Source organism: Manis javanica, chromosome 3 (genome assembly GCF_040802235.1).
Source record: "Manis javanica isolate MJ-LG chromosome 3, MJ_LKY, whole genome shotgun sequence".
NCBI classification, from domain to species: domain Eukaryota; kingdom Metazoa; phylum Chordata; class Mammalia; order Pholidota; family Manidae; genus Manis; species Manis javanica.
In genome coordinates, this window is record NC_133158.1 from 201,443,901 (window position 1) to 201,471,772 (window position 27,872).

A 27,872-nucleotide genomic window follows, 5' to 3' on the forward strand; every position below is an offset into this window, starting at 1 on the left:
TCAGTGGTTTGAGCTAGTGCTCCATACCTTTTTTTCAGCCATCATTAAATGAAATGGGAATGTGTAGACTAAGAATAATTAGATTAAATGGTCCTTTTAAGTTAGTATTCAGTATATGTATTCTGCTTTACATGGATTAGCTTATTACTATAGGTGCCGTTCTTTTCCTGGGAGCCACCTTCTTCACATAGCTCCTCTCTAAACCCAGTATGACTTCTCTTACGAACCACACCGGATGCTCTTAACTATAGCAGGTTAAGGGCTTTACATACATGTAGCTAAGTGTTAATGACATGAATGAAATTATAGAAACAACTGAATGCAGTTACCCTGTCTTCATACCTCTGTGGCAAGCGGATTCCTTCAATACAGTAGGGAAACTACATGGCAGACACCAAAACCACACTAAATTACAAGTGAGAGAGGGACTGGACTTAAGACAGTGGCTTAAAATTAGGTTAACTGAAATCCCATTGATGAATTTTTGTTAAGACTGGTATACACCAGTTGAACAATACAGATCATCTCTTGACGATTTAAAAACATAGATTTTTAAACAATTGTTATGTACAAAATACAGAAATTCGGCAGGTAATGGCTGTTAACGTGTGTATTTATGTCTCCCTGTACTTTAACCATCAGGTTTATCCTTCACAAAAGCAGCAAGTTTGATTATCCTTTTGTGTATTTTAATATTTTATTGTATCTTCACATAAATGGTGTGGTATATTATGTAAATAGTGTTTTGCAATGTGCTTTTGTGCTTAAGAGATTTTTTCCAATCACTATGTATTGAGCAATTTCAGTCTTTTTGATACCCTAACATCTGCATTTGGTAATAGAGATAGTATAGAAAATTTTCTGGATAGTAATTTTAAGACCTTTTTTATTGCTATATAAAATTTTAAGTAATGTCTGTATCCGTGTTTTTAAAATTCCATATTACGTGAGCTATTACACATTCAGCAGCATTGAGTATGAAGAACTGTGTTCTTACATCAGTATTCAGAACACTATGGAATCAGCAAGTAAAAGTAACTTTCACCTTATTTTATTCAATATATTTGAAATAATCATTCACAAATTTAACCTATCATTAAAAATAGGCACTACTTAGTTTGAGTATAATCTCATTTATGTACAAAACAAACCCTTTACATATACACACTTAGGTAAGTGCACAGAAAAAAAACATGAAAAGATATTGTTCAACGCAAACTGGTAACTTTTGGGAGGGTAATGTGAAGGGCGATAGTAACTACTTCCTATAAATGGGTATATCTGAGTTTTTCAAAATGAACATGTATTTATGAATAACAAATTACTTGCTAAAAAGGCCTACAAGAAGAACCCAGTTAAACCAGACTTAATATCCAATGTTTGCATATTAAAACTGTTTCAAGGAGCTCTAAAAGTCCATTAATTTCTAAGTTTCTCCTCTATTTTGCTTGTCCCATTAGCTTATTTAGTGAACTCTTTTCCTCACTTGTAATATCAATTAGTTCCAGTTCAGTGCATTATTCACAAGTAAAATTGAGAGTGGTTTCCATATGGGTATCCCACCCTTCAAACTCGGGAACTCAAAAGAGATTTGGGTTAAGTTTTTAGAACTCTTGCTACACACTATCCAAAACTTACAAGTTTTTTTACCCCTATATCCAAACTTAGAAATGAATATATTTAGTACCAAGGGATACTTTTGCTGTCTAGGACTTGTGTGCATTGTTGCCTTTTGGTAAGTGGCTCAGTCAACTGGCTGCCCATCAGAAATCTGGAAGTTTTAAAAATACATGCTTAGGCAGCAACTCTATAAACATTTTAGCTTGTAGCAGAAATACTCCTTAAAATACTTCTTCCTAAGTACTGATTAGTGATTATGTAAATGTGTTTAAAAAATGGTATTACCTTGAGAATAATTACAATATACAATCTTATGGAATGCTAAAACTGAGTAATTCAGAGGACAGTTAACGATATTTTTCCTGGGCAGGTGTGTGTGGGGGGGGTGTTGAAATGATTTTTGATATTCAGAAGCATCAAAAACATTGTAAAACAATGCTTAAATTGTAACAAATTGCCATTTTTCAACTGTGTTTTGTAGTAGATAATCTTTGAAAGTCTAAATACAAAGATAATACAGTGCAAAGACTGAAAACAAAACATAATCCTGATATTTATTAAATTTCATCAGGGGAGTCTTCAACTGGCTTTTAAAATAAGGGCAGTTCCATTATACGGGCATACTTGGCAAACCATGCAAGTACAGAACCTTTTTCAAGATTTTTCAAAGGGCGCAACACTGGTCAGCATTTGGTACATGAATATAATGCACCTAATTGGGAATCTCATACATCATGAAAACTTGGAGGTAATTTGTACAGCTTGAAATATCTCCATTTTAGAATGTTTTGCACATAAAGGGACTTAATCAAGAACAGAAAATACCATTTTTTGTGTTCTGACTAAATTACAACAGCTAGCTTTTGATGTTACATGAAGTAAACTGTACTTCACGCTCAACGGTATGTGGGGCATAGAACAGTTTTATACAATAAAAATCCCAGTAAATTTAATAAATGGCTTTTGATATTCTCAGGTCATTCTAATCATCCAAGAAAAAGTAGTTTCCACTCTTCTTTTGTTCTACATCCTAAAAAAAGAGAAGCAACAAAAATCAACACCATTTCCTATGTGTAGGCGTAAGACTTTCACCAGTAATATTACTTGGTGTTTATGAGTGTCTGTACAACCTCCTTTGTACTCTGCTAGTCCACCATCTAAAGGTGAGATTCCTACCTCTGCCACCCGTCCCTACTGCCAGAATACCTCCTCGGTTCTCAAGCAAAGCCCCTTTAAATAAAATTTTAGCCTTTTAAGGGCAGCAAATACTCCTTAAAGGAGTACTGTTTACAGACTGGCCTGTAATCCATTTATACGCAGTTGCCTAGTGCCCCCTTCCTAGGGTTAGCGTATGACTTAAGTAGGTATAGAGAAATGAAGACTTACATATACCTGAACTATGAGTCTCTGCACAAGAAAATGACAGTACAAAGTGTTCCTAATGTTTCAGAGGAATTCTTAGGAAAATTAAGCTGTGTATAAGAAATGCTCTAGAATTTTGTCTTTTCTGCTTAAAAGCTCTTCAATTTTAAGTCAACACTTGTCATTTCATTGTCTTGGCCTGAAAGTAAATCATTTGTAAACAAAACATAGTGAATGCTAAAGGCATCCAGACATGTGCTTAAGAATGCATGATAAGTATGATGACCTTGTCTCTGCCTTAGAAAAGCTCACAATTTAGTAGCAAACCTAGAGGAGTACAAATGCGAAAATAATATCAAGTAAATGCTACAGGAATGTGTAACACTTCTAGAGCTTCTAAGTATTAACGATGATGGCTAGTCAGCCTTGAAATGTAAGCAGCATTTTAAGTAGGCACTGTAGCGGACACTAAAAACAGAAATGCGTTCTCAAAGTCAATTCACTTTTTTTTTTTGAGCAACCAAGAGGTTATCACCTTCTAAAAAACTAGTTCACACATTACATTAAGTGCAGCATGCAGTTATTTTATGTACCATAAAGAAAAATAATGCCAAGTAAACTGAAAATACTTTACTATTGTTTAGAATTTTATGCTTATTATAGGGGCTTGTTTAGATTCTTAAACATTCTAATCATATATTGCTCTTGTGCAGGCACAAATGAAAAAAACTGGTTAAGGTAGTTGTAAAACCTTGTTTCAATGCCTAATTAGTGTAATCTTTCTGGACATTCTAAGTGGCAATTCAACTCAACACAGGTTGTACAACTGGTGGTACAACTGAGGGACACCATGAACTCTGCCTGAGTCCAAGCAGCAATGGAAGTTACCACGATTAATGCCACCAGACTGAAACATGCCATCAGATACTAGAATGTGAAAAACATGAATCTTAGAATTCAGGAAATACACTGATATTTAATGAAACAGCCTTCCAATATGAAATTTTCAATTATTTACACCGAGAAGTTATCCATAATTTACTATAGTTTTTCTACATACCTTAATTGAATTGAGTTTGTTTATTCTTGGCCGATAGTTGTTTGGATCTCTTCTGAATGTAATTTCAAGCTGAGACAAAAATTTGTTCATGCCAGCCAAAAGTGTTTGAGGACTAGGGGAAAAATAAGATCAAGCAATTAAAATCAATTGTTTAGATTTTACCTCCTAAATTTAACTACTTTTTGTGATGAAGAAGATTAAGAACTACTGTTCCCTCTAATTCCCCAATCATAACCCATCTAGGTAATAGTGTAATCACAGCATATTATAACTTATATGTTCAGAAATGTCGTTTGCTTGGACTATGTAGTGTGTTTTTAATACTGTGCAAAACCACAAGAAAGCTGTTACGATTTGGAAAAAAACATCTGAGAAGAAGAAAAAAGATCATTAAAGAGACGAAAGAATTTTGAATCTGACATTTTTAGGGAAGAAGAGAATTTAACAGAAAACATAGTATTTATGTTAGAAATTTAGCCAAATCACTAATATACAATTAAATACTGTATATTAACTATCTATACTTCAATTAAAAAATATGAATGTATTTTAAAGCACTAAGCTGTACAGTTTAAAATGGTTAGGATGGTAAATTTTATGTTATATATTTTGTCACCGAAATAATTGGAAAACAAATTAGCACTGGAGGAAACAGGTGTCACATAATGTTTTTTAATAGTAACTCCTTTTTAAATTTCCATGATTTATCTTTTTCACCTCAACTAGATCTTAAGTCATGTTAAATCACCTCATATGTGTGGAACATTTTAAGCATTTTATAAATACAAAAGGTTGTATATCAGTAATTTCATATGGTTCACCTTAACGTAACATTTTAGTCCGAGAAAGTGTAAGAAATTTCTCATACACTGATTTCAGTGTTAGGCTTCTCTGTATTTACAAGTGCTTTCAATCAAGCTTATGAGGAAAAATGAGAAAAAAGGGGAAAAAGGTAAAATTATTTTAACTCTGCTGTTGATCAATACCAGAGATACGGGGTCTACCGTAAGCTTTACCACCGGCAGGCAGTTCAAGTTGGACAAAACATGACCTCTGTGGACCTTGTTTTATCTGTCATATACAGTATCAGGGGTTTTCATGCTTGTCCTCCTGGGTCAGGCATTCTATACTATAGTCTGCGAAGTACTGTTCTACCCAGTCCCATCCAGTATTTGATATGAGTAATCTATGAATATAACAATATGAATAATGAGTCAGAACCATATCTATAATTTCTGGCTAATCTATCCAAAAATTAAAATGATATGGATAATATTTATAAGCTATTAGAAAATGTAAAATTTTCTAATTATTAGAACATAATTGGGTTTGAAAATTTCACAAAGTAGTTCTACCTGTTTGCAACTGTGTTCTTAGATGGAACACCATCAAAAACAATGACTCGATCTGCAAGATACGTAGCCATGATGAAGTCATGTTCCACAACAAAGGCTGTCTTCTTGGCATGGAGTATAAAACTAAAACACATGATTTTGAGATATTTTATTTTTATGTTATCAAATATTCAAATGCTATATTAAGCAGTTATATACCAGTATACATAATTACATTACCGCTTGACAACTCGAGCTGCCATCAGTCTTTGCTCAGAATCCAAATACGCAGATGGTTCATCAATTAGATAGACATCAGCAGGTTTGCCCAAACACAGAGCTAAAGCTACTCGCTGCAGTTCACCCCCAGATAATGTCTGCACCTATTTGGAGAAGAAGTCTAGCAAACCATGTAGAGAGATCAAAAAGTTTAAAACAATAAAACAATAAAAATGATTTTGGAGTATGTACCTCTTGATCAATGATGTTTTCAATTTGCAGAGGCTTCATTACATCAGTCACAAATTGTGGATGAGTGTAAGCATCTCTTATCTTTTCATGTAGTAACTGTCGAACACTTCCCTGTTTTTAATGGAAAAAAGTACTGAAATTTTATTTCAGAACAATTAGAATCTTGACAAAGCTTCAGAACAAAAAATACATCAATTTGCATCAATATGCTTATCAACCATCTATGGCATGTTTTGAGTTTTCTAAAATTAAAAACTCATCAGGTTCAACAAGTAAAAGCAATAAGCTTAAAATTTGGAAGTAATAAATGGTGTTTCAGGGAGAAATCATCTGATTATAGAAATAATTTTATAGGTCAAAATGGCTAGCAAGTAACCTTAGGCAATAAGTAACAGAACACAAAATTCATGATAATGTGATAGGGACTAAAGCTAAGATGTTCTGCTTATTATTTCAGGGGAGGGCTGAGTTTGAGAACTTGAAAGTTCAGAGAACGTTATCAATGATAAAATTTTTACTGTAAGCTAAGTCACCTCAAACAGGCTTAATATAAAGTGAGTGGTGAGGTACTGAGCACAGAAGCTAGTTAAAAAGTTCGTTACAATTTTTGTAGACACTCAAAGGAGGTTAACTTCATGTTTACAAGGTTCATACATAGTTAATATGTATCAGTATTTTACTTCTTTTTATGGATGAATAACATCAAATTTTAAGGATATACCAAATTGTGTTCATCCATTCAAAAGTTAGTGGACATTTGGGCTATGTTTTACACTTTTTGGCTATTATGAATAATGCATTTGTATGTTAAGTTTTTGTGTTGAGATGTCTTCATTTCTCTTGGGTATATATCTAGGACTGGAAATGCTGGTTCATATGTAACTCTGTTTAACCACATGAGGAACTGTCAGGTTGTGTTTCAGAGTGGCTCTACCATATTAGAGGTATGAGGTACCAATTTCTCCACATCCTCACCAAGAGTTGTTACCGTCCTTATGATTTAAGTCATCCCAGCAGGTGTGAAGCGGTATCTCACTGTGGTTTTGATGTGCATTTCTCTAATACTAATGATGCTACCATCGTTTCATGTGCTTAATTGCCACCCGTATATTTTCTTTGGAAAAACATCTATTCCCAAATCCTTTGCTCCTTTTTAAATTGAGTTTTAAGAATTCTTTATATATTCTGGATATGAGTACCTTATTAGATTTATAATTTGCATATCTGCACTCTCATACTGTATGTAGCCTTTTTAACTTTCGTGATGGTATCATTTGCAGCAGAAAACACATTCAGTTTTTAAAGGTTTATTTTGGAAAAAGGTGCCAGATTTTAAAAGCATTTTCCTACTAGTAGAAACGAATCAAGGACTAAGTAGTCTTAATACTCTCCTTTGCCACTTTCGATAAACTTGTACAGAAACTAATTTGAAGAATTTTGATACAGTGAAAGACTAAAACTATAGGTGTGTATAAATATAACCTTTAATAACCATGTAACAGAATAATAACTTACAGTTGATTTGGGGCTGATTTTCTGTGGCTTATAACTGACATTTAGAACTGGTACTTCTCCTGCAAAATAATGCAAATAAATAAATAAGACCCTGAAAACTGCTCAGATCTTTATTACAAAGTTAGAATGAAAAGACTCAGTATCACATTACCTCCTTCATCAGGTTTAAGTCTTCCAGCAAGCATTCTTATAAATGTTGTTTTACCAGTACCTAGAACAACACAATATATAACAAACTAACATGAAAGATGCTTCACATTTAGAGCAAATTACTAGGTGCTACTGGGTTTTACTTGAGAAATGAGTTTTAAAGATACATACTGACATTACTGAATTCTGAAAGTTATACAGAACAATACTTAGTATTTCATGATTCACCTTTCCAGTATTGGCCAATAATATTCTAAACTAATTAGGAGAAATACAGACCAGTTAAAACTTACAATGACCATTTTAATAAATGGTTAAGTCTATAAAGTATGCTTTAAAAGATTTATTTAGACTATCAATGCATGCAATTTGTTAGTTTAGTATTGTTTTTTAATCATGGAGGCAACACCAGGTATTTGGTACTCAATTTATTTATGAAGGCAATCTAATATTAAAAAATGCTGGTAATACAACTATTGACAAAGGTAACATAGCCTGACTTTAAAATAAGAAAAGCTCCAAATGGTGGAGTGCAAGGAAAAATGTTTTAAACTATTTTGACTGCTTCTGAATCACCACATTTTCCTTTCCTTCATAGTTTCCAAGATGAATTTTATATAATTTATCAATTTATACATGGAACAACAGCCTAGAAAAACATGTTATTTTCACTAACATTATATAACAAAGTAAGAAATATGAACCTGACTGCATGGCAGATTAAATCATACATCACAAAATGAGTTGAACTACACTGAGAAATGTATGGATTCAATTCAGCTCCCAGACCTGTAACTGAGTCAAAGTTTTCACTGAGCATTAAAACTAAGTTACTGGTTACTGTATAAAAAGAACAACTTCCAAATATCACAAAATATATAAGGAAAACTCACCATTTTCTCCCAACATCACCATGATTTCAGAATCTGTAAACTCTCCAGCTACAATTGCTAGCTCAAACTCTCCCATCTTTTTCTTCATTCCAGGATATTTATACATACACATCTTTTTAACTTCTTCTTCATTAGCTGTCTCAGCCACTTTAAAAACAAGTGATGCATCTCTGAATCTCAAGTTTTCTGTTGGTACGTAACCATCCAAAAAAATGTTTATGCCTGTTGGAAAGTCATTGACACAGATTAATAAATGTTAAAGACTAAACTTTTTCCACAAAAAGAAATGATCATATAAAAGCCAAAATCCTAGACTCTTTTTGGAGCAGCCTGTGCAATGATTTTACATTTCTTTGGGTTTATGATAACATGCAGTGACAACACGGTGTTTATGTATTTAATTCAAGTTTAAATAATTCAGGCATATATATGTGCCTACACACACACACACACACACACACACACACACAGAGCACATCTTTTCATTTTGACTTTTATGTAAGATTCAGGCATATATAGGTGCCTACACACACATACACACAGCACATCTTTTCATTTTGACTTTTATGTAAGATTTTTCCCATCAAGATTTACACAAAAGCATGTGACAGTTCTGCTGTTATAAAATTTAAAAAAATAACAATTTTTCTCTAAAAATGACAAATAGGTTAAAATGGAATATTTTCATAGATTGACATAAAATGATACAGTTTGTGGAATAATTTTTTAAATAGATAATTTAATGTAAGATTTTTTCATGTGAGATTTAATTATACAATGAAGTCATACAATTTATTGCATTTTTTTCAGATTAATTTTGTAGGTTCATAAGACATTTATAATGATCTACCATCATGTGACCGGTTTTTGGGCTTCAATATACAAGGATAAAATACTGTTATCTAATCAGATTTTAGTAACTTAAGCTAATATATTATCCATTAACATCCCTCCATACTAAAGTTGTTAAAACCCACAATGACAGACACATGAAATGAAAAAGTGGATTATTTGGGAAACAATGAAAAGATCTGTTTTTCAGTGTTTCCTATATGTAAGAGAAGACAGAGATAGTAGCTGAAATTTTGGAAGGTCTTGAAAGAACGTGTAAGGATGTTATTTGATCTGGAATGGAGAGCCACACAGCAGGGGCCTGGATCTTCAGCCTGCAACACCGGTGCTCGATAAATACTTGCTGACAGAACAAATGAATACTCATTCTGCCAAAATAAGCATGTTTTTTGACCTTAAACTATTTAAAAATATAAATGTGAGGTTAAAAAACTTAAGCCAAAATAAAAACATAAATCTGAAGGAGACTTAGTGATCATTTACTCTTAAGTGCCTAATTTATCAGGTAAGGAAATGAAGGTTCAGAGAAGTGACTTCACACAAAAAATATTAATTTTTTAAAAATACATTTCTACTGCAATATTTGTCTTGTCAATTTAAAAATGAGTCCAAGCTTTAATTGCCTTTATAGTTCAAAGAGAGCTTTTACATATACTGCATTAATTTCAGTATATTAAAGGAAAAAAGAAAGTGCAGTTTGTAATTTGAGTTGTTTTAATTAGACGAGGCACATTAAAAACCTCACTAGGACCATTTCTTGAATGGCAGAGCCTTTAGACATGGCATTTATAACTGGAATTGTGAAGACAGCCAAGTAGTCACTTTATTATCAAGCAGATTCTAGAATTACTATATGACATAGAGTAGGTATTCAATAAATACCTGCTACTTGAGGAGAATAAAACATTAATAACTGATATCATCTCAAGACTGCTAGGAGGAAAACTTAATATATGCATCTATCTCAAAGGTAAACTTAAATATATGTATCTATCTCAAATGTATATGTAGGTAATAGCAATCCCTTCCCCACTTCTTACACTAAAATATTTATGTACTTTTTATAAATTAAAAAAGTTACCAATGCCTTTTTATGCACAGTATGATGCAATATAAATTAATTTTTCCAGGAGTTTGTTAGGTATCTCAAATACTCTCTTTGAAGAGACAGTTTGTGGTGGGGGGAAGACAAGCCCCAACCTAGAGAACTAAAGACTGTATGAATTATTACTATAGAACATGGAATTTTTTTCAAGAATAGCCCCTTTCAGTGTTCTAGACTTTTGGTGTTCTACAGCTTAAGGCACAGCTGAAGAGAAGAAATATAAAGTAAAATAGGAGTTAAGCAAGTATTAAAGGAAATGGGAAATAAAAGGAAAAAGGATGACACCAGATGGAGAGTACACTGATACTTGTTTCAGGAGCCACTCAGTGGTAGGTTTTACTTTTGCCTAACTTTCTTAGGTAAGGAAGACATAGAAAAGAGAGGCCAGAAAGTTACTTTCAGCTGAAAGTAGAAAGAATAAATAAAAATGTACCTACTAAGCAATTTTTGTAAGACTTCAGTCACCTACTAAACTATCTTGTTTCAATGTATTTACTAAACTCTCTTACTAGACTTTTAGACAGTCATAGTCACAAAAAACATAGGATATAGATTACAGGTAAATCTGAAACAAGATGAGCACTAAATGAACTTTAAGAGTTTCACTACTAGTATTGGCCTGCCAAAGATAAAGTTGAAGATGACAAATAACTACAAAGAAACTGCAGAAGCCAAAATATAAAAGTAACTTTTAATACAGCAAATAAATAGTTAATGTGATAAAAGCATTTCTACCTACTCCAACACAAAATTCTCCAAAAAGAAATGGGTTTTGTGTAACAACAGATGCATATTACCTTATGTACACATTCTGTTGAGTGATTAAATTCTGTTAAGACTGGAGTTCTGGATAAATCAGAGCAACATATAACTACTTAATATCAACAGTACATTTTCTAAGCATTAGAGTGAAAGAATACAGCATTGTGAAAACAGTCTTTCAAGTTACCTTCTCTTACACTAAAAGGCATAGTGACAACACCATAAGCACTTGGTACGCCATATAAACAGCAGATGAAGTCAGAGAGATAGTCTAATACACTTAGATCATGTTCCACCACAATGATATATCTGAAAATCAATATAAATTTTTATTTTTAAATGTAACATAATACATATAATTAAAATTTAATTATAATTAAAACTCTTACAGAACTTTTTAAACTACAGTGTAAATTTCAGGAAAACAGGTATGTTTTTTAAAATTAAGTGTAAAGACCATTATTTATCAAATGCCATACAACAATTTCTTTAAGTCTCATTATCAATGATCCTATTTTCAACTGTTTCCCTAAACTAAAAGAAAAACATTGTTAACATGAAACAGTTTATGGATATATGAAATAAATGCATTTTACTCATGAAGAACATATTTTTAAACTTTACAAAGCAGGAACAATTATAATAGATCTAAATCAGATGTAGCCTTAACTAATTTGTATGCTCTTCAAGTTTTACATTAAGCCCTTCTACTTGTTCTAGCCCATGATAGCTGGAGGAGGGGCTTCACAGCCATGGTATTAAACGAATCATTGACCTGAGAACTTTCAATTAGCTGGGGAAGCCAAGGAATAGATATGAAACAATACCAAAAAAAGACCACATAGCAAATATGTTCTATAGGTAATACAGTGAAGGTCCGAAAGGAAATAGGTTAGCATGTACTAGAGTAGTACCTTATAAATAGAATGGGAAACAACATGAGTTTTTGAAATTAGAAAAAAGTATGGCTAGTGTAGAAATTATCAGGCAAATAATAGTCATGATGCTTTTATGTGGCACTTCATTCCTATTCAACTTGGTTCAAGATGCTGAAAAAGCAATGTCCTGCAGACACTTCAAATTCCAACTTATCAGTTTCCTGAACAAACAAAATTTCTCCGTATTTGTATTAACAGGATCATCACTCCTACCAAAAAATGACTCATTTTACTTCACGCTATACTGTTTAAACTGTCAAGAACTCTTTCTCAATACTGTCTTGTGTGCCTATTTCAGCCTTTTCCTCTCTGCCTAAATTCTAGTTCAGGCTCATATTCAGTATTGGTATGGACTTTTGACAAATCTCATTTTCTTCAGATGCCCAGATGTGGCTCTCCATTCTGAATGAAGTAACATCCTTATATTTTCTTTCAAGACCTCTCAATACTTCAGCTGTTTCTCTTACTTCATTTACATTAATAAAACACAATGAGAAATGGGTCTTTCCATTGTTTCCTGAATGATCCACTTTTCTATTTCTGTGTTTCTAAGGGCTATTCTATTTTCTAAATGGTCTCCTGCCTAAATCTTCACTGGATAAAATCCTACTTAACCCTTGAAGGTCCATCTAAAATCCAACCTCCTTAGGAATACACCCTTCCTAATATGCATATGAACTTTTCTTTCCCAATGTTGAACCCTCAGTAACTCTAAACTGATACTTGGACTTATACTATTTTTGACGACTCCTACAACTTGCTCATAAACATCTTGAATACAGACTGTAATATATTTTAGCACATCTGTGATCTTTAGTCTTGTGCTATGTACCAAACAGATGTTTAAAAAAATTATTGAATGATAAGGTGTAAGAATGTGGACTGTGCTAACTGGCAATGGGGAAAGCACTAGATTCTTAAACAGCATTATCCAGCAGAACTTTTGTTCTATGTTGTTCCTTATGGTGGCAAGCAGCCACTTGAAATTGGAGCATTTGGAATGTAACTATTTTGATCAAAGAAATGAATTTTTATTAAAATTAAAAGAACAACATATGTCTTGAGGCTATAGCAAAGTCTAGAATGATATGAAAAAACATCATTTCAGAGATCTGGCGAGAAGAACCGCAGACCTTTTATTTTAGGAAGCTATCACAGTAATCCGGGTCTCAGGAATGGGGCGAGTTTAATAGCAATGAAATATTAAGAGGACATGTTTTCTACCATGATGGTGGTAAGCATCAATAAAAATGATTCTAATTTTCGCCTCAAAGTAAGTATATGGATCACTGGTGTACCAAATCTAAAGAGTCAAGTTTTTAGATTCTGAAAAATTCTCAGCCATGATTTTATTTTTCATGGCTTTATTTTTGAGACTATTAGTATGTACATAAAGACCCATTACCCCATTCTCCATGTTTCTGACTGCCCCTTCCAAACTTCAATCTCATTCTCTCTGCTGTACTCTAGTAACTTGCTCAGATCAACTTTTCAGATTTCTAATTTCCATTCTGCTGTTCCTAACCTGTCTTATCTGTCCAGTGAATTTTCACATCAAAATGTCACATTTTAATTTCTAGATTTGTTTGGGTTTTTGGAACATTTTCCTATTGCTTTCTGTAGTAACATATTCCTAGGGTTTTGAATTCTTTTAAATATTATTATTTATGGTGTCTTGATAATGTCACCTGAAGTTCTTGAAGGCCTAATCCCACTGTCCGCTATGTCTACTGACTCATTTGTATATTGTTACTTACTTCATGAGTCTTTGCCAGTAGGAATCCTGTGTGTCCAGGGTTGAGGACCTGTTCCTCCAAAGGAGCTTTACATTTGCTTCTGCTATGTACCATAGGACTAAAGATTCCAGGACCCTCTTTTTATATTACTTTCTTCCATGGAGGGTTCTTAAGGCTCCCTGATAGCATAAATTTCAATTCTAGATCCATATGAGCTGCGGGTCTATGAACAGATTTGAAGGGGAGCAATCCCTTCACTCCCAATGAGCTTGGTAAGTGATAGATACACGCATCCTTGACATCTTCATGTGCTTGTTGTTTTGCTGAGAAAGCAGTCCATTGAATCCTGGCATTTTATGTGCAATATCCAATACAAAGTCTTGCTTCTTGTCCACAAAAATTTGTTAAAAGTGCAAGACCTGTTACAGAGATGAGCAATATCCCTCAGCTAAGCCATATTCTTGTCTCTCCTCTTTATAGGTCTGTTGGGTTTTTGACCCCTAAGGAATTCTTGTTTTCTTATAAGATCAGGTATATGTTAAATCAGTCATTACAGAGGGGCACAGAGCTTTGACTTGAGTTATGGTCAAAGCTCTGCCATATAAAAAAATATAACAAATAACTACCTTTTTCTGATCTTAAATTTCTTCATCTGCAGAATGGAAATACCACCTAAAGATTCTAACTTACAAGGTTACAGAGGCTCAAATGAAGTAATGGATTTAAAAACTGCAAACTACGAAAGTATAAATACAGGGAGTTATTACTTAACAGAAGTTACAAAGAACACTTTTGTGTTTAGTAAGACTCTGAGCAACCATAATTACTTTGGTGATCTCTATACTGTTCTACATTTTGTGTGTACTTGAGTGACATATGCATTTTGAGGATGTGCTAAAAGCTAAGAATCTGCTTCCCAGAAATTGACAAATATATGCCAAAATTTGCATATCATTTCAAAGTATTCCTAAGCTCACTGGAAACAGGCCTAGTAGTAAATGAAATTTATATTAAGAACCTCTATTCTAGATAGAGGAAGGTAAATTCAGATGGTAGCTCCAAATAACCAAGATGGGAAAACATGCACATATATATATGAAACTGATGGTCCCAGTGTTTAATCTTTAGAAATCTGTAAAACTCCCCCGAAAAAATAACACAGGCAAATCTGTACTTACCTATCTGGATTTATTAGAGATCGTATAGTAATAGCAGCCTTTAAACGCTGCTTGACATCTAGGTAACTAGAAGGTTCATCAAACATGAAACTATAAAAAAATAGGAAACATAATAATTTGAGAGAAAGATATGACATAAATTCTATCTTGCATATTATTTTAAAGCACTGTAATATATTTCTGATTTAACAAAAAAAACCCCTCTTATTCTGAAGAGGAGTCCACCCTGAAATAGTAAAAACTTCTGGATTCTGTTCAGAAGTAGAAGGACGAAAAGAAACTATGAAAAGTTTGAGTGTACACCAAGTCTGGGGAGAGACTCCTGATGAGGCTACGTTGTACTGTTCACTCCTCATGAAAAATATTCTGATAGAGGCCAAATTAATTCAGAAAGTTTTTCTCTTAAAAAGCTAAAGTCAGTTGCATTAAGGCAAACAGTTTTTGGAAAGGAGGGCACTGCACAGAGTTACAGAACACTTTGTGGAGAAGAACTAACCTGCACTGGTGGCCAGAGCAGACATGTGGGAAAAGATGGGAGCACTAAGTATCTGGAGGCCTGGAAGGTGGGAAGGAATCTTGCCTTTTTCTCTCTCACATGGCATGCCACCTGGTTTAGGATGACCTAAAAGACCTCATGTTCTACTTGAGGTATTTAAAAAAACTTGCTGACCTGGTTGGAGAGCTTAAGTCTTTAAAAATATCCTTCTTATGTACAAAGGGACAAGTGACTTTATTAAATAAACAACTGACTTTATTAAATGAGATTCTCCCCTTGTGGGAATAATAGGGAACATGGGCAGTGGATACACAACTGTTTTAACAACTTACCTCAAAATTAGAACCTTAGATACTATTTCTATTCATTTCTCTTAAAAACCACTGCTTTAATAGCAGCATTATAAATAAAAATTCTGAAATAAGGATTAAGACATACAAAAGGTGTAAAGTAACCTACATATCAGCTTTCTGTATGCAAACGACAGCACAAGCAAATCTCTGCAACTCTCCTCCTGAGAGATCTTCAACATTTCGTTCTTTTAGATGGGTTAAATCTAAAAAGAACATACAGGCATTGTGTTCAATGTTACAGGATTTTTTTTTTTAACCTCTTTTAGGCAAAATGTATACTGCATGTCATTCTGGCTTTGAATATTTCAGTTAAAAATTGTGTAACACAAAAAGTAAGTAGGACAATTATTAGAGATTTCTCATTTATTTTCAGTAATCCATATAAAGCCAACTATCTTTATGAGATAAGTTCAGGGCCTATGAAACACACACACACAAAATAAACACTTACCAAGTTGTTGACACACAATTGCTTGTGTCTTTGTTTCATCCTTTCGGTCCAAAATAGACCCCACTGTTCCCTGTCACAATATACCAGAAACAGTTAAAATTATTTTCCTTCAGTATTAAAATAAAATTATTAAAATTTATTCAATATTTCCTTCAATATTAAAAAGAATTATTACAAAGTAAAACAAGTTTACTTTGATATATCTTTTATACTGCCACTGATATTTATAATGTATAAATTTCTCCTAAAAAGCAACTGACCTTTGCAGCCTTGGGAATCTGGTCTACATATTGAGGTTTGATAATGGCTTTTAGGTCATCTTCTAGAATTTTGGTGAAGTAATTTTGCAGTTCAGATCCTCGGAAGTAAGTCAAAATTTCTTGCCAATCAGGTGGATCCTAGAAATACACATACAATTATCTGAACTTAATTCAGTAATACAACTGCAAATATGATGAATGTCACACAAAAACAGAACACACATCCAAACAGAATACTTCTGGTTCCTAACAATTTTAATATTAGAGGTGGATTTACTTTCAAATCAAGGCATACAAATTCCTAACAGTTTAAGGAAGATCAGAGTTATCAATTAAGGAGCATTAACAGATTTTAATTAAAAAGGAAGGAGTTTCATCTATATATAGTTTTTCATCATTAACTCCATGAATAATCTTGAAATTAACATTAAAAAAAATTCACACACTCTCCTTCAAAGTCTCCTAAAACTGAACCAAGATACTCATTTTTATAAGGTGGTAGTACATACATCATACTTTCCAAGGTTTGGCTTTTGCTTTCCTGCTAAAATTTTTAAAGCAGTTGACTTTCCAATACCATTAGTTCCAACTAATCCCAGAACTTCACCTGGACGAGGGATAGGCAACCTGTTATAAGTATACAAAAATAATAAAACTCAGGTAGAAAAAGCACAGAGTATCAGAATGATATATTTTAATGCACTTGCACTCCACACACATCCATTAATAAGTGAGGAAATATACACCACATATTATTGGCTATTAGGAGAAGAAAAAAAACCAGCCAGGTTTAACTTAAACTTAATTGTTAGAAAAACATCCATGACCACCACTACTTCAAATTTTATTTACTCAATTTTCATTCAAAGTCCATTCTGAAATAACAATTTTTCTTTACATATAAGGCACAGTTTTAATGTGTAACATAATTCTTTGGCACAGAAGTACATAGTAGGCGCAACCTTACCCTGTGTTTTTTTTTTTTTTGGCCTGCCATTAATTTACAAGGAGAGAAGTGCATCATCAACCAGAAATACTCCACTTCATTCTCCCTGCTGCAGCAGTAGGCCCCTTAAAGCTGGCAGGTTGAGAACTACTTTTTTACTAGTTAAATCTAGACTCCCGGACTTAAAATATTAGTGTTCAGCATATTAAAAACCTCAAAGAACTCTTGCGATTTAACAATTATGTTCAAATGCAGAGTAATATTCTCTGCAGATCATGAGATTAACAAATAAAATCAAAGACAAGTTCCCTTAGAAGTTATTTGGGAGATAGAAGTATTATTAACAACAGTGATTCTCAACCCCAGTTGTATGTTAGAATCACCTGGGAACTTTTTCAATTTACTGAGGTCCAGAATCTATATCCAGATATGATGTAATTGAACCAGGTTGAAAGCTAGGCAAGAGTGGTTTTAAAAAAGACCCCCAGGTTATTCTAATGTTAGCCAGATTCAAACACTGACATAAACAATATGATTCTGCATGATGGTATGACATTTTATTTCTCTTTAGTGGATGGTTAATACCACTTTTTCTCATTTTTGTATTTCTCTGAAAAATTCAAATGTGTATTATTTCTGACTGAAGTAGAGGAATATTGACTTGGAAATATACCTGTGAAGTTTGAAGGCATTGGCACAATATCGATGTGTTGTTTCTTTTTCCAAGTTGCTTGGTAAATTGACAATTGATAAAGCGCCAAAGGGGCATTTCTGTTATTTAAATAAATAATTATGTGTTAATTTTTAGAAATACAAACATGACTAAAACAGATAATTAAGAAATTTTAACAAGGAATCTTCTAAATGTGGCAATTACACAAAGATGTAAAATACTGTTTCATTTCCTTTTATTTACTTAAAAAAATTAAGTTGTCAAAGGCAAGAATCATAACTAATTTTGAATTCCTCTTAGTGACACACATAATCGTAAACACTAATGTGTGTTTAATACTTACTGAAAAATCTTACATAACTTGAGGTTTTTTGAGTGTGTGGGTTTTTTTTTTCTTACATTTTAGGTAAAAGAAAATTAAGAGGCAAGATAAAACATGGTTATTAAGTATTTGATTCCATATTCAATCAATGACAGGTGCTTCCCTCTACTTCTCTCTTCCTATCTTTGTATGATTCCTTGCCTACCTTGTGAAGTCCTTAAGAGATTATGGATGGTATGTTTTTTGGTCTATTTATGCCTTGCCAATAGCTAGCATAATATTTAAATAGAGCAAGGATCAATGTCTTCTTATTATGATCTTTAACCATTCCATATGAAAAAGATACTTCATAGTCCAACTGAGTAAATTTACACTAAAAGAAGCTTATTTATAGGAAACCTTATTCAAATAACAGTTATCAATCAGATAAATGTCAAAGAAACAAGAATGGCAAGAACTAGAAGGTCTTTTAAGAATGGTAACTGGCTAGCTATCACTCAGAAGTAAAGATAAGTATCAGGTACATCTAAAAAGTATAACCTTAGATTAGAGATCCCTTGAGTTCAAGGAGCTCAGGGGACCAATTCAAAAGTCTCTGTAAGATTTCAATGAATTACCATTTTGGAAGTTGCAAGAACACAGAGCTTTAAAAAACAAAAACAAAACTCTTGCTTTCTAACAAAGTAATTATATCACCCTCTAACCAAAACTATGATCTTTATGAGCTATTTTTCTGCCAATGAAGTTACCTCCATTTACAGAATTCTCTATTATTCCATCATTGCACATAAAATGCTGATAGGCTGCAAGAAATTTAAACTTATCTCAATCTACCAAGGAAAAACATGTCCACACTGTTCATATATGAGGTGCATTGTAAGTATTTTAGTGTTCAGGGAGTATACACTACCTCCACTACCTCCACCCCTAAGCAGATTCATCGCATTAGTTTCTTTTCCAGCCACGAAGTGCATATGCCAAATTTTTTAATCTCATTTTTATATAGCAATGAAGAAAAAAACAGAGTAGAAGAAAATACACTGTTTAAAAACAGATTTCCAGCACCCAGAATATTGGCAGGCATATAGTAAGAGATCAGTAAATACCTGGTAGAAGGGTGTAACAAGTGAAAATACTTTTAGGTACAATAAAATCTTTCTGGACACCTGAGGATTCAAAAACCAATGTAAAATACACATAAACCTTATTAGAGTAAGTAACAGGGTGATATGCAGAGTCTGGTAAAGCTCCTTTCTAAAATATATTATCTGAAAATAAAAATAGGTAAAGTAAGAACTTTACACACTGGCTCCTAATATCTTTTATGAACTAAAGTTGGAAATCCATCATTCTTAAATCAAAAACCCTACTCAAATTGTTCAGTGCCAAACTAACTGAGATGTTATGAAAATCACACTACTGGGATAAATTCAAAAATAAAATAATTATAATATAGCAGAGGAAGCACTTAAGGATTAGATTAAATTAAAAGGTTTTTGGCTATGTGAATTTCTATTTAAAATAAAGACTTGAAAAAAGTATGTAATATGATTCATATCTTTTGTATTTATACTTACAAAAAGTTCTGGTAAAGACATGCTAGAGAATGTCTTTCTCATCAAGGGTTGAAAAAGAAGTTAATTTTGGTTGTACATGGCATTTTGAAGTTGAGTATGACAAGGATAATTTTTAAATAGGGTGGTTTTATTAGAAAAGCAACAGTGTTAGATTACTGACATAGAGTAACATTTCCCTAAATTTACATTTCTTATTCGTTGTTTTGTATTTGACTCTTTAAAATTATAATATATTCAGAATTTCCTGATTTCATTTTTAGGTTACAAATCTAATCTGATAAATAAGACATCACTTACTTTAATACAAATACCACAACCAATACAAAGAGTTTCAGAAATCCATGCTATTTTGCTCTGGGGTGTAACCTCTATGCATAATTTTCCTGGCAAAGGAAAAGAGAATTAGGTAATTTTTTCTGACATTCTCATTTTCTGAATATTGTTATTTAGGCAATTCTGGTTCCAAATTTCCACACAGAAGCAGATTTTCAAAAACAAAGTCCACAAAAGAAATACATTTGAGATAATGTCTTAAATCAATGCTTTGGGGAGAAAGATTTGTGAATTACTTTTATGAAAACTCCTGTCAGGCAAGAGGATGAAGACTCTAATATGTGTTTTTGTTTAATTTACCACTAGGGAAGAAAATATGCTAGTAAAAATATGGCAGATCCTAACACATTTGTATTTTAAGTTGACTGATCTGAATATTTAATTCACAAAATATGCCTTTGATAAGGTAATGCAAATCAGAGAAAGGAATGTAATATGATAGGTAGATGACTGAAGCTCCACAGGTATGTAGTCATCTATCATACAGACAAAATTACACTTGGCATTTGGAATCTTAATAATGGAATTTCTGAATAGCATGGTAGACTATAACAGATGACACCTAAAGTTGCTTTTAAGATTTAATAAGCCTATACCTTACTAGTACATTTAAAGTAACAATTACTTTAACATAGCCCTTAAGGACTACCAATGACTCACCAATTCTGAATTATAAATTTATTTATCCTTGAAATATAGGAATCCTCTTTATATATATGGCAAAAGCTCTTTATTCTCATTTTTTAAAAATGAGAAAACTATCAAATACAAACATATTGCCAGGCCTTTTTCCATGACTTAAAATAATTATAGGGTTTTGTAGAACAGTAAGAATAGTAGTAACTTAAACTCTGGTTTGATTTTACAGTCAATGAACTTAAAAAATTACTAATATATTATTTTACAAGTTTTTTGTTTTTGTTTTTAAAAACAGGATCATTAGTCACAAAGCAATAAAGAGATTTAGACCAAAATCTGGTCTATCTTTACAATTTAAAGAAATTCATGGGAAAAAAGGTATATGCTAAAGCCTAGAGAACTATGAGCCAAATTATTTCTTTTAAAACCTCTTATCCTTAAATGATCCACAGAACAGCTTACCCATTCGAACTACAGGACAACTCTTCTTGCACTCCTGCCGACATTTCTTAGGTTTACATTTGTCATGGTTGACAATAGCAATTCTCGTTAATTTATCCGCCATAATTCGAAGAAAGTAAGAATATCCAGCTCTGCTATTACAGAAAGATTAACAGAATCATGGCATAGTCAGTGCAATTAGTTAAGAGAAGTCAGTCACAGGCATAAAAGATAGGAGGACATAAATTATCACTATATTCAGATACGACTATCTGGAACTAGTTAAAAACTAGTAAAAGCAGTAAAATAATTTAGTAAGTTTGGAGCAACAAAATTTTACATATATAACATTAACCAGAAAATTTACATAAAGAAAAACACTATTTTCAATAGTCACAAAAAAGAACAGAATGAGGAATCAATAAGATACACACATGTGAGGAAACTTTGAAAACAGCACTGAAAGACATAAAAGACCTGAACAGTATGACATGCTGTCTCAATTTTTATAATAGAGAACAACTCAGTATCAGAGATTTCAACCTTTCCTGAATTTGTATATACTCCAATTTCAAAATAAAGAAAAAATAAATAAATAAGACAAATGAAAAATCTAAAAGTTCTTACACAAAAAGAAAAGATGCAGTAATACCCAGGAAAATGGAAAAAGAGCAAAGGGGTTGGGGAAACCTACACTTTACAGATGGGAAAAATTATACAAGGCCTTAGTAATTAATATTGATACCAGCATATGAACACAAACCAATAAAGCACAATAGAAAGATCTGACATGGAAATACATATGATAAAGATGTTTACTCTCCATCAAGCTAATTCTTACTTCATTTCTTAACCATCTAACTATAATGACACTACTGATGTAAATGACAAAATTATTAACATTGTGATGTCATATTGATCAAACGGAAAAAATGAAAACTATATTTCTCTGGCATTTTCATAGTATGACCAAACTGAATTTTATGTTGACAGGATCGAAATGAAAAGGAGACCAAGTAACTATGTATATACTGTGCTCACTTTTAAAACTTTTTTTAAGTCTTAATATTTAACAATACCATAAATTACCAGCTATAGGATCAAAGTGAACTTAAAAATCTTTTATGATATTGGGCTTAGAACATTTAGAATGCTGATTAAATAATTACAAGAAATGCCTTAATACTCCAGTTTACTCCAATACGTAATGAAAGAACCTGAAGCCCAAAGACTGTCCATCGACAAAGGTAATCTGTTGGCTTTTCCCATCAATGACTATGATCCTCAGTGCTTATTTATTTATTTATTTATTTATTTGTTTGTTTTTGACACATTAGTTTCCCTGTAGACCTCTCATGTTTTTCTCACACTCCTCAATGTTATTAGACTTGGAGGGAAATAAGAGGTCTTACTTAGTGCTCCCAGACTATTATTATCTCTCCCTCCTCACTAAAGTCAGCTTTGCCTCTTAAGATTACCCAACTGCTTTAGTCCTTTGCTGAGAATCAGATCACTCCTCCTCATTCTTTGATTTCCAGCCTTGGCTAACTCTCGCTCTCTTTTACAACTCCTGTCATAATTTTTGGTGATTTCAATATGGCCACAGATTATCCTTTTATTAGTAGCCTATCCTCTCAGTTCATTAATCTCTTTTAACCACTGATGCTGTCTTTCACCCTACCTCAGCCACTCATTCTTTTGGTCAAACCCTTGACCTCATCATTACCAGTAACTGCAACCTAACAACACTTTGAATTCCCTGCTTCCCCAGACCTATCACTATCTCTTGATTTTATCATATTTCCATTGTCCCCAGCCTTTCATACCTCCATTTCCTTCGGTACCCAACTAAAATTCCACTGTCAATCATTTATGCCCTTCACTAATAATATCCTGGGTAAACATAACTCTTTACCTGCACACATACAGCTGAAAAATGGGTAGAGAAAAAACCAAAACCAAACTAACTGGTGTCAAGTGAACCCTTATGCCAACCAGCAATCACACTTAATGGATTTCCATAGCTAAGTTCATTTGCACACTAAGACACCATTAAGGAGAATGTTCCAACAATTCTCCCACTCTTTCACATCATGAACTATTCTTTCCATCGGCTTATCCCACCAGCATTCAAACATTCTATTCTTTGACCCCAGTCTTCTACTATTGCTATATTTCTCCTTCTTTTTATGAAAAGACTACTGGAAAGAGTTGCCTATAGCCTGTGTTTCCAATTTCTATGTACTTTTTTCTGGGACCCATTCCAGGCTGTAGTGCCCATCATTCCATCAAAACAGCCTGTCAGGCCATCACTGTTCCTTATGTAGCTAAAACAAATGGTTAATTATTAGCCCTCAACTTAATCTACTGCATCAGACACAAATTATGACCTTTTCCTAATAGAGAGAAATCCTTTCTTACCTTGGTTCTGGGATTCAGCACTAATCTGGTTTACCTCCTACTCTCCTGGTCATTCCTCCCAATCTCCTGGGTTTCTAGAAGTTCAGAGTACTCTAATACTCACTCATATTTTCTATCTATACTCATTCTCTAAGGTGCTCTATTCTGGTCTCATGGCTTTAAATCTTACTTATATGGGATTTATATCCTAACTCCTAAATTTCTATCTCAAATTAGGACACCTCTCCTGACCCTAAATTCTACCTACCCACCTACCCAAAATCTCTTCTCAAAGGTCTAATATGCATGTCCCAAACTGAGCTCCTGAAATCCCCACCAAAATTTGCTTCTCTAGCAGTCTTGCCCATTCTGTTAAGTGACAACTCTAGATTTCTATTCACTCAGGCCCAAATCCTAGATGTTAATCTTTCACATGCCACAAAAGAAAATTCTGCTGTATTTACCTTTATGAATCTGACCACTTCTCATGACATGTGGTTGGTCTAAGCCATCATTATTTCTTATCTGGATCACTCTAATAGCTTCCTAATATGTCTCTTTGCTTCTATTCTTACCTCCTTCTACTCCAACTCTTGACAGTTCTCAACATAGGAACCAGAATGATCTTTTTAAAGTGTAAGTGGTATCATGTCACTCCTCTACTTAAAATCCTGAAAAGGTTTCCTTACTCTGAGTAAAATCCAAAGTCCTTAATATAACCAATGAGGCACTGGTTAGCCTCTGTTAACTTTCCGATCTCATCTCCAACTACACTTGCTCTTGTTCATTTTGCTCCAGCCACACTGGCTCCTTGATGTTCTTAGCTCAAGTCAGACATGTTCTTGTTTCAGTATCTTGGCATTTTTTGTTCCCTCTGCCTGTAATGCTATTCCCCCTGGTAAAATACATGACTCACTCCTTCAAATCTTTAATGTTTATTTCTCAGTGATCCTTCTCTAGCTATACTACCAAAAAATAAAAATAAAAAAACCCAAGTGCCTTTCTATCCCTCTTTCCTGCTTTATTTTTCTCCTTAGCTCCTTCTATATGACAAAGCATACACTGATCCTTTAACAACACAGGTTTGAACTGTGTGGGTCAACTTGCACATGGCTTTTTCTTGATAAACATATTGGAAAATCTTTTGGAGATTTGTGACATCTGAAAAAGAAACATTTTTCTCTAGCTTATTGTATTGTAAGCATAGCATGCAATACATATAACATACAAAATATGTGTTAATTATTTGTTATTAGTTAGGCTTCCAGTCAATAATAAGGTATTAGTAGTGAAGTTTTGAGGGAGTCAAAAGTTACATGTGGATTTTTGACTGTTTTGGGGGTTGGCACCTTCAACCTCTATGTTGTTTAAGTGTCATGTGTATATGATTATGTATAGTATATGTACACATTTACTTAGTGCATACATAAATATGTGTGTATTTATACATTGTTTCTACATATACATTGTTTTTCCCACCCCAAATAGAATGTACTCAATCAGGAGGACAGGGATTTTTTGTCTGTTCTTCACAGTGGCTGGACCAGTGTCTAGTACATATCAGGAGCTCAACATTTTTGTTCGATGAGTTAGAAAATTAATTTAAATACAGTAAACAATTGCCCTATAGGTTATAACAATGTCAGAAACCTTGCAAGTGCCAGTACTTTACAGGAACAGCTATCCACTAAAGTATATACTGGGAAAAAAAGTCATCCAAAGGGAGATCAAATACTTATTTAGTAGAGTTATGCTGACAATAGGTTCATTTTTACCCCCTTAAAAATGTTTAAAAACTGGTCTCGGTCTCATAAAAATTGGAAGACATTAATGACTTTTGAATTGCTACACAAAAAGATACCATTCTGCAAATGACAACTCCCTAAAAACTGAAGATTCTCTAAAAATATAAGTTTAAGCTATTAAGACTGGACACCATACAAATTACCTGAATGACTGTGATGAATTCCCCTTTAGGGGCTAAGTCTTTTATCTTGAAATAGATTATATTAAACTTTTATTTTTGCCAGACTACTAAAATGTAATCGTCTTATTTTAAACCATTTTTAAAACCAAGTGACTATAGAGAAGATTTCTATAGAATAAAAGCATAGCAGAGATGGTTAATAAGCTGTTTCATATAAAAGATAGTGATAAATTATAATTCATTTAAGAAAAACGAATATTGGTTCTTTGTTGAATTGTTAACTGTGTAATCACTACTAATTAAATTTCTATTATTTCAGGAATTATGAAAAAGGGAACCCCCCTATTTTTTTTCAATGAGATACAGTACAGTAAAGCTTGGAGGGGAAGAGTATAGTAACAGACTCCTGGAAACAATGAGGGATTTGAAGGTATTTCAGTTCTGAAAACAAACTGTATTAAAAAATGGTACTCAATGATCCTCACTGCCATTCTTCCAGGTGGGAGGAAAAAAGGAAGTGAGGCATGTACGGAAAGCATCTGCAGTCTAAAACCAAATTATAATGCCATAGGAAAGCATTTAAAAGACTGCTATTAATAAATGATGCTGGATAGCACATGAAATATTCTGACCTATGCTTAATTGTAGGCTGTCTTATAATAAAAAGACCTAAATTGGGAGTGGTGCACAACTCTCATTTCAGTCTTAAATTGAGGAGATTTAGAAGGGACACTAAATCAGTATTGCTTTTTTTCCCCCAGCAATTATATTAGTTCCTAAAAGAAATTTCTTAGTACGGGAGAACAAGGTGTTTTAACTAAGAGCAAAAAAAAAAAAAACACAAAAAACCTTTTGTTCGAATACAGGTAAAAGCTCTTGGTTAACACTTGACAAAGCATTATTTTCAGGTAGCTGGTACAGAATGGGTATTTTCAATATATGGGACAAATATACTGAGAACTGCAACGTAAATGCCATTTGCATAAATGCCTAGTTAATAGTTCTCTGGAAGAGAGGGTTAAAAAAAAATAAAACATAGTTTGACAGTTATTTCTCACTTATCAACATTACCCCCCAAATAGGCTTACGTAGTTTCTGGGATGTGGGAGTCGGTTTTGGCCATCGTGCTTACAAAGTGAACTACTAAAGGGAAAATAAAGGTACTCTCCACAAACTCGAGGAGTTTAAGATACAGTAAAGGGGAAAACGGACTAAGTCAACAAGGGGCCAAGTGCTATAAAAGCGCACCAAAAAAGCGAAAGGCGTTCAACTGGGAGATTACGTGGGTTAACTCCAGTCCAGTCCACGACGCTCTATAAAAAAACTAAAGCGTCGTCTGGCCATCATTTCTATAAAAACTGGGAGTGGACAAGGAGTACTCGACTTCATGGCGGCAAGATGCCATGACATATTCAATCATCACCATAATGAAGTGAAAGAAAAGGTCACGTCTTGCCACCATCAAATACGCACGCATGACAGTATATCCATTTTACTGCGCCGGGGAAAGGCTGGGAATGGGAGGGGACGCTCCAAATTCTGAAGCGCTTTCCGCTCGAGAAGGCTCGGCTCCGGGGCTGGAGCGGGGGAGAGCGGAGACTGCGGAGGCTGGACCGCTCGAGACGGCACCTGGGTTTATTCTCGTAGCTCCCGGCAGGGGTGGCGGTCCGCAGCGGCCTCGGGTCGGGGCAGCTGGAGGGAAGTGCGAGGCGCCTCCCAGCCCTCGGCGGCGCCAGCCGTCTCATCCGAGCCGGCTGCCACGCGCCGCGGCTGTCTCCACCGCCGCCACCTGGGGCCTGGCTGAAGGCTCGCGGCGAGCATCTTCACAGGCTTTAAGTCCTGGCAGGCCGCAGCTAACAGCCAAACCCCTCTGGATTATTCACATACCTGGAGAAAACGATCCCCTTGCGGAGAGGCTCACAGTGGCCAAATCAGCTCTCCCCTTCACTGGTCAGGAACACAACGTGTTCCTACGGCCGCCGGCCAAAATGGCGGTGCCCAGCCTGCGTCTCGCGCATGCCACAGGGTTGTGGTGCGCGCGCGCGACGGAGAGAGGCAGGCGGAGCCCTGGAAGTAGG

At 34.0% G+C, this 27,872-nt stretch overlaps 1 protein-coding gene across 2 annotated transcripts; it reads right to left on the reverse strand.

The window, feature by feature from the left end:
* Positions 1 to 1,035: 1,035 nt before the first annotated feature.
* Positions 1,036 to 27,826, reverse strand: ABCE1 (ATP binding cassette subfamily E member 1). 2 transcript variants are annotated; one of them, XM_017645684.3, is made up of 18 exons: positions 27,682 to 27,826; positions 21,489 to 21,619; positions 20,352 to 20,437; positions 18,156 to 18,253; positions 17,046 to 17,163; positions 16,537 to 16,674; positions 16,277 to 16,346; positions 15,932 to 16,028; positions 14,977 to 15,066; positions 11,312 to 11,433; positions 8,406 to 8,627; positions 7,514 to 7,573; positions 7,363 to 7,421; positions 5,848 to 5,958; positions 5,617 to 5,759; positions 5,398 to 5,520; positions 4,043 to 4,154; positions 1,036 to 2,650 (listed from the first exon to the last, which is right to left on the reverse strand). In XM_017645684.3, exons 2-18 carry the CDS (start codon positions 21,589 to 21,591, stop codon positions 2,603 to 2,605), a joined length of 1,800 nt encoding a protein of 599 aa, XP_017501173.1. In that variant the 5' UTR covers positions 21,592 to 21,619; positions 27,682 to 27,826; the 3' UTR covers positions 1,036 to 2,602. The 2 variants fall into 2 exon arrangements, with proteins under 2 accessions (XP_017501173.1, XP_017501174.1); XM_017645685.3 differs by having other exon boundaries at positions 21,489 to 21,622; positions 27,682 to 27,819.
* Positions 27,827 to 27,872: the final 46 nt, after the last annotated feature.